Source organism: Sinocyclocheilus grahami, unplaced genomic scaffold (assembly GCF_001515645.1).
Source record: "Sinocyclocheilus grahami isolate Dianchi unplaced genomic scaffold, SAMN03320097.WGS_v1.1 scaffold145.1, whole genome shotgun sequence".
In the NCBI taxonomy this organism is placed as follows: Eukaryota; Metazoa; Chordata; class Actinopteri; order Cypriniformes; family Cyprinidae; genus Sinocyclocheilus; species Sinocyclocheilus grahami.
In genome coordinates, this window is record NW_015505324.1 from 840,076 (window position 1) to 855,129 (window position 15,054).

Sequence of the window (15,054 nt, forward strand, 5' to 3'; positions counted from 1 at the left end):
CGAGACAACAGTGCTTAACAACTTTCCTTTGCATTTTCAGCTTCAATGCACAAAATTGAACACAGATACACAATTATCTTATTATGAATAATGCACTGAACAGAAAAAAAAAATCTACACTGGTCAATGTGAAAGCATGCAGAAGTTAGTGGGTTCATGTTTATGGGAGGAAAAGTGGTGGATATTTTTAAAACACAGTGGGACCTCCAGATGTGGCCTACTGACCCCCCAGTCCTAGGAGTCACGTGACAAGCCATTGATCACCATGGGTGCATGCATGCCCCTGTAGCCTGCATTGATTGGTCCAAACAGGTAGTTCACGTGAACACGGGCTGATCGTCGGCAAAAATGTAGTTTTGGGGCTGGCAGGGCCGGTACAGCTAGGAGGCTCGCACATGCCGCAGGACACACATCAGCACGAGCGTATTACTCTAGTGAGCTGAAGCTGCATTCATTAACACAAAACACTGGGCTTGCTGAAGAGGTTTGAACCAGTTCAAATGCCGTAACACAGGTATGCATTCACTTATGCTCTCAATTTACAATCAAGTAAGAAGAACTACAAATTCACGCACTGAGTTGATTCGTGTTCCAGCACGCAGCGTTGTTTTTTTTTTTTTTTTTTCTAAGGGCCGCAGGACACACATCAGCACGAGCGTATTACTCTAGTGAGCTGAAGCTGCATTCATTAACACAAAACACTGGGCTTGCTGAAGAGGTTTGAACCAGTTCAAATGCCGTAACACAGGTATGCATTCACTTATGCTCTCAATTTTAAAGCGCAAACGAAGAACTACAAATTCACGCACTGAGTTGATTTGTGTTCCAGCACGCAGCGTTGTTTTTTTTTTTTTTTTTATCTAAGGGAGGGAGGAAACTTTTATTAAACACGGTCGTGCTCAAGGAAACGGCTACAAACCAGGAAGAGCATGATGCAGAGCAACAGATGATATTAGGCTTAAAGCTTTTAATAGACATGGAAAAGGAAAGCAATCTTGCATAACATTGGGATAAAAACAAACAAATCAACGATTAAGAGAGGAGGGGTTGATCAGAAACAAAGGCAGCAGTGTGATGGTATGTTGGACCAGGGCGAAATTTGCAACTGCAAATGAGCTCCAACAGGTGCAAAACTATTTGATTCTAAAGCTGATTGCCATTGCCTATTATTTCAACTCGCCATTTTCTGGTTTAATCTAAAGAAAATCTATCTCTCGCTTTACCCAGGCAGACCGGAACAATGTTTCCTTGTTCCTGACTTTATATGTAACGTTATAAAAGCTAGTAGATGAGTGTTGGAACACGATTTTTTTAAAGCAATATTTGTCTCAGACTTTTTGAAATGATATTCCCATATTTGCCTAATACAAATTAAAGTTGTTTTGAAACGTATTGCTTTACATTGTGTAGATTAATGTCAAATTACAACGAGTGCTGTTACAACCAACCCACTTCTGGACGTTTTAAATTGTGTGCATGAGCTTATTGTGGTAATTACAGAATGTAGTGTTAAAATATATTTAAATAGTATAACATTGAATGGACATTTAGAAACAAATACAGAAATAGACTAAACAAACTCTCAAATAATAAAACATACCTGTGTATGGGTTAGTTATTCTAATTATTGTGGCATATATAGGCCTGTATGCTACAATCTATATATGGGACCAATAGAAGTACACTGTAAAATAGTGTCAACCCTCCATATCTCCTCAGCCATGACATTTCTAGCAGATTTTCATGTAGATGAGATGTTATATGTAAAAAAATTTTTTTTCCTGTAAACCAATAATTATTAAACAGTCTTGCATCATCTACTCTAGAGTTGCTCAGATCTTGCCCTGGAGGGCCAATGGCCTGCGTAGTTTAGCTTCAGCCCTGATCAATCACTCATGAGCAAGCTAATCAAGGTCTTCAGGATCACCACCGGTAGGTGAGTTTGATCAGGGTTTAAGGTAAACCCGACATTGGTTTTGCTGGTTCAGGTGTGTTTAATTAGAGCTGGAGCTAAACTCTGCAGTGCTGTGGCCCTACAGGAACTGAGTTTAAGATCCTTGGGTTAAACTGCTAGTGTAACAGCTCACCCCGTGTTACAATACTCGGCAGTCTAAAAAATTAAGGTCTTTTCTAAACAAATTTTCCCTTTTTAGTGACTCTTAGATTGTATTTCATCAGATTATCAAGTTCTTTGTCTTTTAAAACATTTTGAATGAAATATTTTACAAATTATGAACACTAGAGGGTGTTCAATATCTTTTGTAGTTCAGTCTCTTTGGTTCTCCATATGCTTCTCCATATCCCCACTCTGGCCTCCAGCTAAGATGAACTTGTTTGACCCACTTGCTGCAATCTTTTGCGTAATGTTTAATTATTTGATTCTCAGTCTATATTAAGCCCTGTTTGCTGTGCATAATGATTTAATTATTTTATGCGGAGTATATGTTAAGGGTTTCATGCTGTGCTATGTTAAAGTACAAGTGTGAAATTTGAATTAGTCAAATATGGGAAGATTTCATCAGCTTTAAACCAACATTCACAGACCTTTCTAACTGTATTAATGTGGTTATTGATATACATGTCTGCATTTTCAGTGCACGTGGCTGCCGTCCCAACGAACCCACCATGCCAATTGAACTCGCCATGCCGATTTATCTGACAAATGAAGAGTTCCTGAACCCAAGGTTGTCTAAATACAGCAGGCCCTTGCGGCCATGTCTACACCAGTACCAAAGTACCAAACTTAGTTTTGGCTCTCCTAGGGAGCAGTCAGGGTCACATGGGGCCAGCGCACCCATGGAGATACCTGGCTGGGCCAAAAAACGAGTATCTTTTGCTGATCACAAGGGCCTCGCCCTGACAATGGTGAAGACCTTTTCTGAATTTGATGATCCCATTGATGTCCCAACCAATATCGTGCAGTTTTTTAGCTCTTCACTGACACTGCCAGAAGGGAAGGACAGGTTAACCCTCGACTTTGACCAGCCGTCTGCAGATTACTTAAAGTTTCGTCAACGTATAGAAAATGAAAACATCTGCCTCGAACACTGCATGCTTAAGGAAAAATCTATAGCAGGCACGGTCAAAGTCAAAAACCTTTCCTTTGAGAAGGCCGTTAAGCTTCGCATTACGTTTAACACTTGGAAAAGTCACACAGACATAGAATGCCAGTACGTAAAGGACACTTACACCGGCTCAAACCGTGATACCTTTTCATTCGAGGCTACTTTGCCTGATCAGGTGCCGCCACATGAACGCATTGAGTTTGCCATTTGCTATGAGGTCAATGACGTAATGCTCTGGGATAACAACCAAGGACAGAATTACAGAATCGTTCAATCAGCACTAAAGAAGAATTCAAATGACTTGATCGGTGACCATCAGCGATATGGTGTGTGTGATTGGGATGTTCATTTTGACCGATACGGCAGCCCCAGATGCTCTCGTGGAATCTTTCCCAATTGGCCAAGCTATGCTGGATATGAAGACATTGGTCCGTATTACTGAGAATCTGCTTTTGGGGTAGTTTATCCTTGCATACATATCCATCAAACATTGTGATAAATGCCTCTTTAAAAAACACAGCAACTTTGACGTTGTTCTTTGACCAAGGACCTGTTGGACTGTGAAGCCATATGGACACTTGAGATGTTTATTGTCAATAATATTGGATTATATTGTGTAATAGGATGTTATGTTTTTAAAAATACTGTTCATGGTGCTATACGAATGTAATTATGAGGGTAAATTTGTTTGTTTTCCAGTGCCTGTCAAATGCATTGATGCTAGTTTCTGTGCAGGGTTGTGTGAAAGTTCTCGAGGTTGATTTTGGGTTTGCGTGGACCTTTATAAAATGATAGTGTTAATTAAGTCTAGATAAATCTGCAGACCAGTATATGCTAAACTGTAAATCATGATCATAACATTTCAGTTGAAATGAACTTCTTTCTTGAGAGCAACAAATGGTTTTGATCTGAAAAACATTAAGAGCAAAGACAGAATGGCCCAAAAAGAAATCGGTGTTTTTCCCAAAAGATGTGAGACCAGAGTTGAACTGGATATATGTATGCAAATTATTTCATGTTTTTGTTCTTTCCTGAACAGCTCATTTTAATGTAAAACTCTAAAAGTATTTACATTTCTGTATTTTAATTGACTATGACTGATTCTCACTATGATTGACTGCACAAAAGGATTATGATATTAGTGATGTAAGTTAATATGTAATGTGTTCCATTTGTTCAAGGTAATGTATGCACTTTAATTTGTTGTTTCATTTCTTGTCACCCATTTTAAATTGCATTGTTTGAGTGTGAATACAGGTTTGCCAGAACCACTTTAAAGACATTGTAAAAAAAAAAGTTATCTCAATGGTATTAGGTATGTTCATTATTTGCAATTTAATGCAATGTTTTAAATGTTCATAGTCATTGAAACTTCAAATAAAGTATTGGAGCAAAAAATACTTATCTGACTTATCCTCTCTGTAGAAGTACAACATAAAGACAACGTAACCCTGTTGAAAAAACCAGCATATGCTAGTTAGGTATGTTTTGATGCTGGTTTAAGCTGGTCCTTTTGCTGGTTTAAGCTGGTCCTTTGCTGGTCCTTTGCTGGTTTAAGCTGGTTTATGCTGGTCATGTGCTGGCAAAGGACTAGCTTAAACCAGCAAAAGGACCAGCTTAAACCAGCAAAAGGACCAGCTTAAACCAGCAAAAGGACCAGCTTAAACCAGCAAAAGGACCAGCTTAAACCAGCAAAAGGACCAGCTTAAACCAGCAAAAGGACCAGCTTAAACCAGCAAAAGGACCAGCTTAAACCAGCAAAAGGACCAGCTTAAACCAGCAAAAGGACCAGCTTAAACCAGCAAAAGGACCAGCTTAAACCAGCAAAAGGACCAGCTTAAACCAGCAAAAGGACCAGCTTAAACCAGCAAAAGGACCAGCTTAAACCAGCAAAAGGACCAGCATAAACCAGCAAAAGGACCATCTTAAACCAGCATCCCAGCGTCAAAACATACCTAACCAGCATATGCTGTTTTTTTTCAACAGGGAACGTTGTGGTAAGACATGTTTGTCATGACCTATAGTGTCATGTCAACACTGTTTAAATGTTTGAATTTGTCACGTTTGGATGCCAAAATTAATACACTTTTTTTTTTTTTTTTTTAAACTAGCATTACCTAGGAAAAATTATATGTATATACAGAGAGAGAGATAGATAGATAATATTGCAAGTGTTAATACTACTCGTCTTAATTGTCTGCATATTAACCTCAGATAGGAGAATGCACACAAATTACGCACTTTGAGAAAATGTTTATTTTGGAATTCTCTGAAGGGGGCTTTTATTTTTCTTTAATAACGAGTACGTAAACGATATAACCATGAATAAACTGTTGTAACAAAAATAAGTAAATAAATAAATAAACTAGCATTACCTAGGAAAAATTATATGTATATACAGAGAGAGAGATAGATAGATAATATTGCAAGTGTTAATACTACTCGTCTTAGTTGTCTGCATATTAACCTCAGATAGGAGAATGCACACAAATTACGCACTTTGAGAAAATGTTTATTTTGGAATTCTCTGAAGGGGGCTTTTATTTTTCTTTAATAACGAGTACGTAAACGATTTAACCATGAATAAACTGTTGTAACAAAAATAAGTAAATAAATAAATAGTATGGGGCTTTTATTCTACAATTGTTCGACCTTTGCAATGACGACTTCCTGTGGACTTAGAACGTCAGGTCAGCGTGTGTTCCTTGGCTGGCTCACGTTTAAGAAGCTGTAGCTAATCAGAAGTTTAATTCTTTGCATACAGGGGCTAACTTTAAGTACAATGTACAAAAAATGAAACTTGAGATATATAGACAATCACTTAGGTTTGTAATAATTCGACAGGGGCGGATTACATGAGAGACACCTAGCATAAACGCGCGAAACCAGATTGTGAAATTACCTCAATTGTCAAAACTGATGGAGTCGCAGAAGAAGAGCATTCAACCTGCAAATAAGACTTCAGCGTCTGAGGAGGATAAAGAGGAGCAATGCTGCGCTAATGTGAGTGTCTAAACATAACACTGACAGTCTAGTTTTAGTGACTGTCGGTAACACGTAATATTATTGACAGTAATGTTTATGAGTATTGCTCTGGCTAAGTAATGAAAGGCAGCCATTCTTTTTTATGCATAATATTTTATTCTATTTTTGTGGGGGTTTCCATCACCATAATTTATAGTACAGGTCAAATACTTTTTTGGTAAATTACTAAATTAGTTAGAAATGTTGTCAGTAATTAGTGACCTTATTGTGTGATTTTAACAAGCTGTGAGGAAATATTTCTCCCACATATATGATTGCTGTGTTAAATTTCAGTGTGTCAGCTTATGTTAGGTGTTGTTTTAACTCATATTTAGCACAAATATGTATTATTTAGTTGCTTTTAACTGTTGAGGAATAGTTCACCCAAAATGTAAATTTGCCAAATAAAATGGATTAACCCTCAGGTCATCGAAAATATATATGAGTTTGTTTCTTGTTGCTCACCAATGGATCCTCTGCAGTAGATGGGTGCCATCAGAATAAAACTGCTGATAAAAACACCACACTAATCCACAAGTAATTCACACGACTCCAGTCTATCATTTAATGTCTTGTGAAGTGAAAAGCTGCTGTTTGTAATAAACAAATCCATCATTAAGAGGTTTTTAACTTCAGGCCGTCGCTTCTGGCCAAACTGGAGTTGTGTGGATTACTTGTGGATTATTGCGATGTTTTTATCACCTGTTTGGAGACTTATTCTGACGGCACCCATTCACTGCAGAGGACGTAATGCTACATTTCTCCAAATCTGTTCTTATGAAGAAACAAATGCATCAACATATAAGGATGAGACAACACTAAACAACTAAACAATGTTTCAATTTCTTTTCTCACATTTAGACTTCCTGTGAAGAAAGTGAGAAGCAGGAGCCTTCATCACCAAAACAGGGAGATTTCAGTGATCCGGTATATAAAGAGATCGCAGTGGCAAACGGCACCATCAACCGAATGAACAGAGATCAGCTGTGTGCAAAATGTGCTGAGCTGAAGCTTGACACACGGTACTGAGAGTTTTTATTTTTTACATTTGTTTTACCTGCCATTTACTCATACAACCATTTCTTTTCAGGGGAGTTAAGGATGTCCTGAAGAAGCGCCTAAAAAGTTACTACAAAAGGCAAAATCTGATGCATTCAGCTGCTGCAAATGGGAACATTGATGTATATTTTGACTACATCTGTGTGGTGGATTATGAAGCAACATGTGAAGAGAATAACCCACCTGACTACCTGCATGAAATCATTGAGTTTCCCATGGTGTTGATCGACACACACACCTTGGAGATTGTGAGTTGGTGAGGGAACGGTCTGTCACGTGTGCTTGATTCTTGCCAGGCAAACATGATATCATACAGTGTATTTAGTGAACTGTTTTAGGATTGATCTGCTAGTTGTGAAAAAATGATTTTATCTTGTGCCAAAATGAATCATGATAGATCTTCACAAAGCCACAGTGATTGTTAAGCCCATGAACACGAACACACAATACTTTTCTTCATTCTTATTTCGTTTGTAATCCCATTTCTATTATTACAGGTAGACTCATTTCAGGAGTATGTAAAGCCAGTGGTGAACCCACAGCTCTCTGAGTTTTGTGTAAAACTTACCGGAATCACACAGGCAAGATATATGAACTGCTTACTGAATTAAAAAACAATTTAAGATATATTCAATAATACCAGTCAAAGGTTTGAGGTTTTTTGTTTAAAGACATTATTATATTACCGTTTCAAAAGTTTCTTTTTCAAGTTAATGCCATGCTTTTGAATTTTCTATTAATCAAAGACTGATAAGCATTGATGATAAATGTTTCTTGAGCACCAAAGCAGTATATTAGAATGATTTCTGCAGCATCACGTGACACTGAAGACTGCTTAAAATGTAGCTTTGCCATCATAGGAATAAATTGCATTAAAAAAGAAGATAAAAAAAAATATATAAAGAAATTAAATTGTTATAGTATTTCACATTTCAGCACTTTTATTCAGCACTTACTGTAATTACTTTTTTATTACTATATGATTGATCAAATAAACGCAGCCTTGGTATGCATAAAGAGCCTTTGTTCAAACGTTTCAAAAGTTTCTTTTTCAAGTTAATGCCGTGCTTTTGAATTTTCTATTAATCAAAGACTGATAAGCATTGATGATAAATGTTTCTTGAGCACCAAAGCAGTATATTAGAATGATTTCTGCAGCATCATGTGACACTGAAGACTGCTTAAAATGTAGCTTTGCCATCATAGGAATAAATTGCATTAAAAAAGAAGATAAAAAAATATATATAAAGAAATTAAATTGTTATAGTATTTCACATTTCAGCACTTTTATTCAGCACTTACTGTAATTACATTTTTATTACTATATGATTGATCAAATAAACGCAGCCTTGGTATGCATAAAGAGCCTTTGTTCAAAAATATAAACATTTTACTGACCCCAAACTTTTGAACAGTAGTGTATTTCATGTGCCATCTATGTAGTTAAATGTGTTAGTCTAAAATTGAATGGAAAGCAATTGCTCAAACTCTTTAATTTTTGTTTCTTCACTTCTTTTTTTTTTTTTTTTTTAAAAAAGGGGAGCTGTGCAGTCTTGCTAATTTGTGGTTGGACAATAATAGCATAACATTTCTCCCGGACTCTATTGTAGAGCTAGGGAAATTGGAGGAACTGGTTTTACAGGGTAACCAAATCGCCATCCTCCCAGACAATTTCGGAAAACTTGCCAAAGTCAACATTTGGAAGGTGAAGGATAATCCTCTCATTCAGCCTCCGTATGAAGTGTGCATGAAGGGGATCCCCTACATAGCTGCCTATCAGAAAGAACTTGCACATTCCCAACCTGCTGTAAAACCCAGGCTTAAACTCCTTGTTGTCTTCAGACTTTATTTATGAAGATGTCACACACCTCTTAAGTTTCTAAAAGTGTAAAATGTTGGCGTGAATTCTTTCTGGCAAACTACATAGTTATTCTTAGCTTTAAGGAGCTCACTGAGTGATATTTATGTACGGTGTAATTTGTTGTTTTTATATTGAGTGTTGAAATAGGCATTTTGAGTGTTATTTTAAAGATTAAATGTTGTTGGCTTATGTTAGAGACATACCTCATTGAACACACCATGCCCATTTTTGCCAAATAACAGTCAAAGACAGCATTTACTCAAGCTAATGTAATGAAGCCCAGTTTCATATGTCATTACATTCGAATGGTTTCACACCTGAAAGGAAATGTGTTTTATTATGATACAAAGTACAATGACTCCATAAAATATGTAGTGACTTAAAGTGTCTGAATGTCATTGCATTAAATAAAAAGTCTAACCAATTGAAACTTTTAAATGAATGATGCTAAACCTTTTCTCAGAACTAATTTTATTATTATTAACATTTTGAAACTGTTTCTGAAACCTTTCATTTTGAAACCTTTACTTGTACCTTTTTAATTTTGATCAGTATATCTATTGTTTGATCATTGAAAACATATCAAATTAATTTTTGTGAAACATTTGTGCACTATATTTCTTTATAATAAATACGACTTGTTTTTTATTATATAATGTAATGACAATCATATGTTTTTAAGTGTAGCCTAATTGTCCAAATATGTTTTGGGCCCATTTAAAAAAAAAAAATTGTCAGGTACTATGTCGTTTGTGCATTACATTGTGCATATTTTCAAAAGGACTAAAGTTATGATTTAATGTTGCTAATTATGCATATATAAAATATTTTTTTAATGTTATTCTTGGCATTCTTCTCCCTAAAGTCTTTATGCAGCAACATATTAATGTTTTACCTGGAAATCCTGTAAAATAGACCAGATGCTACGGCTCATTAGATTTACAGTAATGTTATAATCTTCTAATGAAAAAATTATATTTTTATGATGTGTAAATAGCTGGACAGGATGTTCTCTTAGGCTTGACAGCTTGGTTCCTGAAGTCACATGATGAGACGGGTTCAGGTGGGGCAATTCCTGACTCACAATAGTTCTTAACAGGAGCTCACAAGATGTAAAGGCCCTGTGCCATGGTAAAGACCTGTTTGGCCTGCTTAATGAGTGCATTAGCTTTTGTTATTGCAGGCTGGATTAGTTGAGCTCATTAATGTTAATAGATATTGACTGAAAGCTGTATTTGTGGTAGGGATGCCAATCTGTTTCTTTGTTTTACCATATATAGGTTTCTTGACCTAAGTAAAAACAGAACAACATGTTTAGCAGCAAGGTTTTTTGATCCTACCAAATTTAGGCAAGATATTTTTGGCTCACTTGCATGTTGGTTTAGTGCTGAAGCTCCACTCTCTGAAAGACTAAACACAGTGTGTGATGGTCACAGGCAGTTCTCCTTTACTTAGCAGAGTTCAGAGACTCAAAACCACTTTCTTTATGGATTTATCCTGATCCGATAGCAGATCAATGAAGTGTTTTAAATCAGTGAAGTCCTGTATGCTTTTTATCACAATTTAGCATATCTCTGTCTGTCTGTCTGTCTGTCTGTCTGTCTGTCTGTGCCATTTTATCTGACTATGTAGCTATCATTTGATCAGTCTTTCTATCTATTGATTATTATATCGTTCTTTTTGTCTATCTTCCTTTAAGGCTTTTGACCTTTTCAAAAATTTCAAACAAGGTTTTGTCAAACCTTTAGCTTTTCTTGTTAAAATGGCAGTGATATGAATTGCAATTAATTTTCATTACATCCCTACATTCAGTACAATTCTGCATCTTGTTTGTACCTCAATTCAATTCAAATTAAGGACTTTAACTGGAATTATACCTCTAGTGTGTGAGATCTTGTTTGGGTGTTCATAATATGTCAGGTGACGGGTCAAACTGTTTTACGTCTCAAACAACAGTCTGGAAAGAAAAGCTGGTGAACGTGTTTTGCAGGTGATGTGAACTTGTTGATTTGCACATGCACCTGTTCTCTTACCTCCTTTTCTCCTTATTTAGTGAAGCAGAAGTTTACACATTTGGATTCAAGTATTAATATAACAACCTTTTTTTGATAACCAAGTCTCTATTAATACAAGCAGGTTTTTTAAATAGCAGATTTGTCCTCCACATCCTTTTAAGCGCAAAGAATTGAAGTTGAGTAAATTACTTTTGACAGGCCACAGTTGGCTTGCATGGCCTGTTACATCTATTTGGCATCTTCAGACAGGGCTTGGAAATAAGGTAAAAGCTGGCATAACCTGTTTGTCAGTGAACTCAAATTGAGATGGCGTTAGGTACAGTAGCTTCTCTGACCCATTTAGAAACGGAGCCAACTGATATTTAGTCTTTTGGCTCTTGGACTGGGTGTTAGAAATAAGAGCCCTATGGTTGTTCCCTGAGCTAAATCCAGTCACTGCACATCAGAGGTGGCCGAAGCACCTGCACTGTCAGCACACTGTACTTAAGTCACAAAAGTTGCCTGTATCAACTGCCATTGACCGTACATATGTTGTTGATGGTGGAGTGTGTCACTGTGGTGTCAGAAAGTATCCATGTCAGCAGTCAGGACGGCCAGTCTTTTTAGCAGCTTTTCTTAGCAAAAGCTCTGCCCATCACCTTTTCGAGTGACCTCTGCTTGATGTGAACCTTGCTGGTATTTTGAGATATTTTAGACGCCACGTTCAAGGCCGGTGACAAAGTAATGATGGCATTTCTGTACAAAGTTTTTTTTAAATATTGCAATGTCAGAGTTTGAGTTATGAAGTTATAGGCTCACTCTCCCAGATATGGTGTTTGATGTTTCTAGGGATGCATGGATATTAAAATTCTGCTTAATACAATGATAACTGATAAATGGCTTATTTGCATTTTAAATACTATTTGTTATTTTATTTTTTTACTTATTTGAATAGTTATAAATGTTATTTTAATAATAAAATGAAAACATTTATAACATGACTTTTTTTTTAAACAAAACATTAATATTTGAATAACATTAATTTATATTAAATTACATACTATGTTATCTAAATAAATCAAAGTAAAGCATTTAAGTCAAATGCTACAATAGAATTTAGGCATCACAACATTATAATGAACAATATGAAAAATGTATATTACTTTTAAGATTTGCTATTAACTTTTGTATTAATTGAATTTTATTGATTGAATTTTTTTAATTTAGGTGGAACTTTATACCAGTTTTATTGTAAATAAGAAATAAATTCATATAAATCTTACTTTATATAATTGAAATTGAGATTATGAGATTATATTTAACAGTGTGATTAAGTTGTTTTACAGATTAACTTTTTTTTGATGGAACTAATCTTTTTTTAAAATGTAATAATTTGAATAAATACATTTTTAAATCCTACAAGTAAGTTTAGGCAGCTCACTATAAGATATAACAGTATAAAAATGGATATTCATTTTCAGATTTTTAAAAAACATTATATTTTAATCCGAAAATATAACATTATTTTTAGATTTGCTAATAATTAGGTGTTATTAATTAATTCATTTTATTGGTCTTTTAAAAAGAACGTTTTCAATATAACTTCAACCAATTTGATGTAAATAAGAACTACATTTAGAGAGCCATTGTTCAGAAATAATCAATGCATAGTTTCTATTTGGTTGGGTTTCTTCCCCTTTACATTCTCTGCTTTCAGCCTTTCATGATGTAGTGTGCTGAAATGCTTTCCCTGTCTGTTTGGGTACACAGGGTCAGTCTGATTCCTTTCAGAGATGCTCTCCTGTAATCTTCTTAATGGATTTGACCGGATTACTCCATGAGTGAAAGGGAACCTTAAGGACTGGCAATTAAGTCAAGGCAGAGTTGGTTAAGTAATCACATGCTGAACAGTTACAACTAATTGTCATATAGTCTTCAGTGGCACAGAGTCATGAGTAAGTTCATATGGCATCATATCGTAAGGAAATCAGATCTACACATTTTTACGAAACTACCCTCAGGATAAGAGCTGTTCCCAGATGACTTATGAAAGTGATTTACCTCAGAGGTGTAACAGTGAACATGTCAGAACCTGTACCAAGATAAAACATTATGTCTTTAGAACAAGAAGGAATAATGTATGTCATAAACAACTCAAGATAAGACCGAATTTATGAGATGGATGCATTATGATCCGGATGTTGTGGTTGGATTGTATGTGGCGTATTCAGTCAGGGTCAACAGGAGGTTTGGGTGTTTGCAAGTAGTTCCGATATGTAAAAACCTGCTTCCCTCTATTCTTGCACTGGACCTCCGGAAATTCTGCCTGTGAAAACATTCCGCTGTCGGAATTCTGGGAAATGATGCTGATTTTGAGATTCCGTAATGGTCAGCTGCCACCTCTTTCTTTGGGTTTCCTTGATTTTTATCTGCTCTCACGATGACTTTGGCCATATCGCAAAGGCAGTTTTATCTCTTCCCATTGAGATTATTGCCAAACTCTGAAAGTTTAGAGCAGGAAAATGAAGGACTGTCTGTAAAATATTGAAATATTTAAAGCATGTTTAATTGATGATTTGACAACTTTTCATTGTTCTGTATGCTAAATGTTTTATTCCTTGTATTTAGGTGACAGCAGGCAGGAAAGATGGCTATCATATCTAAAAGTGGAACAGGAAACCTGAGGGTTTTTCCAATAATGGATTGGCTCAAATGTCAGTCTCACGTGAGAGTGAAAGTGATATGTCTCATTACACGATTTGTGCGATTCTGTGCAGCTAGTGGTTTCAAATGCCTGTGTTTCATGGTGGTATTGCTGTAATTTTGTTTAAAATCATGGGTTACGACAATCTCAGGCTGCCATTCTGGCTCAAGAAGAGTCTGTAAGCTGTGTGTTTGACCTCCATCTGTATGATTTAGCATGTTTCAGGCTGAAACCCTGTATTCCCAAGCACCGGAATAATCTGATGCTGTCAATCCTGTTATGTCACTACGTTCCCTCGAGGTCTACATTGTAAGCCTGCAGAATTATCCATGTGACCTGTGCAGGGCTGGATGAGTAGAAGGGTTTGTAATGCATGTGCCTTCTCTTTTAATGTTGTCATCACATGATCATCTACGTCAGACATCAGGGCTTGAGTTGATAGAAATTAAACCCTCACTCTGCTGATTTTTCAGGACATTTCAGTGCTCAGAATATTGGGAAACATGAAGAATATTGGTGCTATTTAGGGAAGACCTGATTTTATGCAGATTCTAAGTCTCCTTCTTGGATAATTGAATTGTTAATGATTGTACCTCATAAAAAATCTTAACATCCATGACATAGTTCAGTGTGCATCTAAAAAAAAACAAGCCAGTCAAGAAAAGTATCATTACTATTAGAGATAAAAAAGTACATTAGTTTAATTGTGCATTTTTGTTTCTCCTGTTTTTACATTTAGATTACTCGCTTGAAGTTGATCTTTGAAATACTAATAATTAAAAAACACTGTCAGCTGCAGTGTTATCCATGCTATTCAAAATATCAATTTTTCATATTTATAATTTTGCGATCCCTAAATTCACTTGTAGCATTTAAAACAACTGATTTTAGTATTTAGTTTTTTTATTTATTTGGACAAAATAATACGAAAAATGTAATATGTAGTCATATTTACAACAGCTGATTTCAGTATTTGAGTGTTTTTTTTGTTATTATTTTACTTTTTATTTTTAAATAATATAGAATTTTAATACGGGCTTTTAATATCAGTTATCAACCATAACATAAAAACTAATTATCGTCTTATAAGCATTTAAGTGCCCCATATTATGCCATTTTTTAAGGTTCCTAATATTGTTTTGGGAGTCTCCTACAACAGGTTTATATGCATGCAAGGTAAAAAAAAAATGCTTTTGTTTTCTCAAAATATGCATGCATTTAATATCACCTCATTTTCCAGTGATTCTCAAACCATTCGTTCGAAGCAGTTCTAAGATTCAGTCTCACTAAACCCCTCCTTTCCATGAGCCTACTCTGCTCTGATTGGTCAGATGGCCCAGTCTGTTG

General features: G+C 35.7%; 2 protein-coding genes across 9 annotated transcripts; both read left to right on the top strand.

Annotated features, from left to right (window-relative positions):
• Positions 1-302: 302 nt before the first annotated feature.
• Positions 303-4,458, top strand: LOC107591705 (protein phosphatase 1 regulatory subunit 3B-like). Of its 7 annotated transcripts, none has more exons than XM_016280938.1 (2): positions 303-514; positions 2,595-4,458. In XM_016280938.1, the coding sequence occupies exon 2, from the start codon at positions 2,626-2,628 to the stop codon at positions 3,505-3,507; it is 882 nt and encodes a 293-aa protein (XP_016136424.1). In that variant the 5' UTR covers positions 303-514; positions 2,595-2,625; the 3' UTR covers positions 3,508-4,458. The 7 variants fall into 7 exon arrangements, with proteins under 7 accessions (XP_016136424.1, XP_016136423.1, XP_016136422.1 ...); XM_016280937.1 differs by lacking the exon at positions 303-514 and adding an exon at positions 647-748; XM_016280936.1 differs by lacking the exon at positions 303-514 and adding an exon at positions 827-1,125.
• A 1,266-nt stretch (positions 4,459-5,724) lies between these two features.
• LOC107591745 (3'-5' exoribonuclease 1-like) lies at positions 5,725-7,774 on the top strand. 2 transcript variants are annotated; one of them, XM_016280981.1, is made up of 4 exons: positions 5,725-6,068; positions 6,951-7,111; positions 7,180-7,396; positions 7,646-7,774. In XM_016280981.1, the coding sequence occupies exons 1-4, from the start codon at positions 5,985-5,987 to the stop codon at positions 7,757-7,759; spliced, it is 576 nt and encodes a 191-aa protein (XP_016136467.1). In that variant the 5' UTR covers positions 5,725-5,984; the 3' UTR covers positions 7,760-7,774. The 2 variants fall into 2 exon arrangements, with proteins under 2 accessions (XP_016136467.1, XP_016136468.1); XM_016280982.1 differs by lacking the exon at positions 7,646-7,774 and having other exon boundaries at positions 7,180-7,408.
• Positions 7,775-15,054: the final 7,280 nt, after the last annotated feature.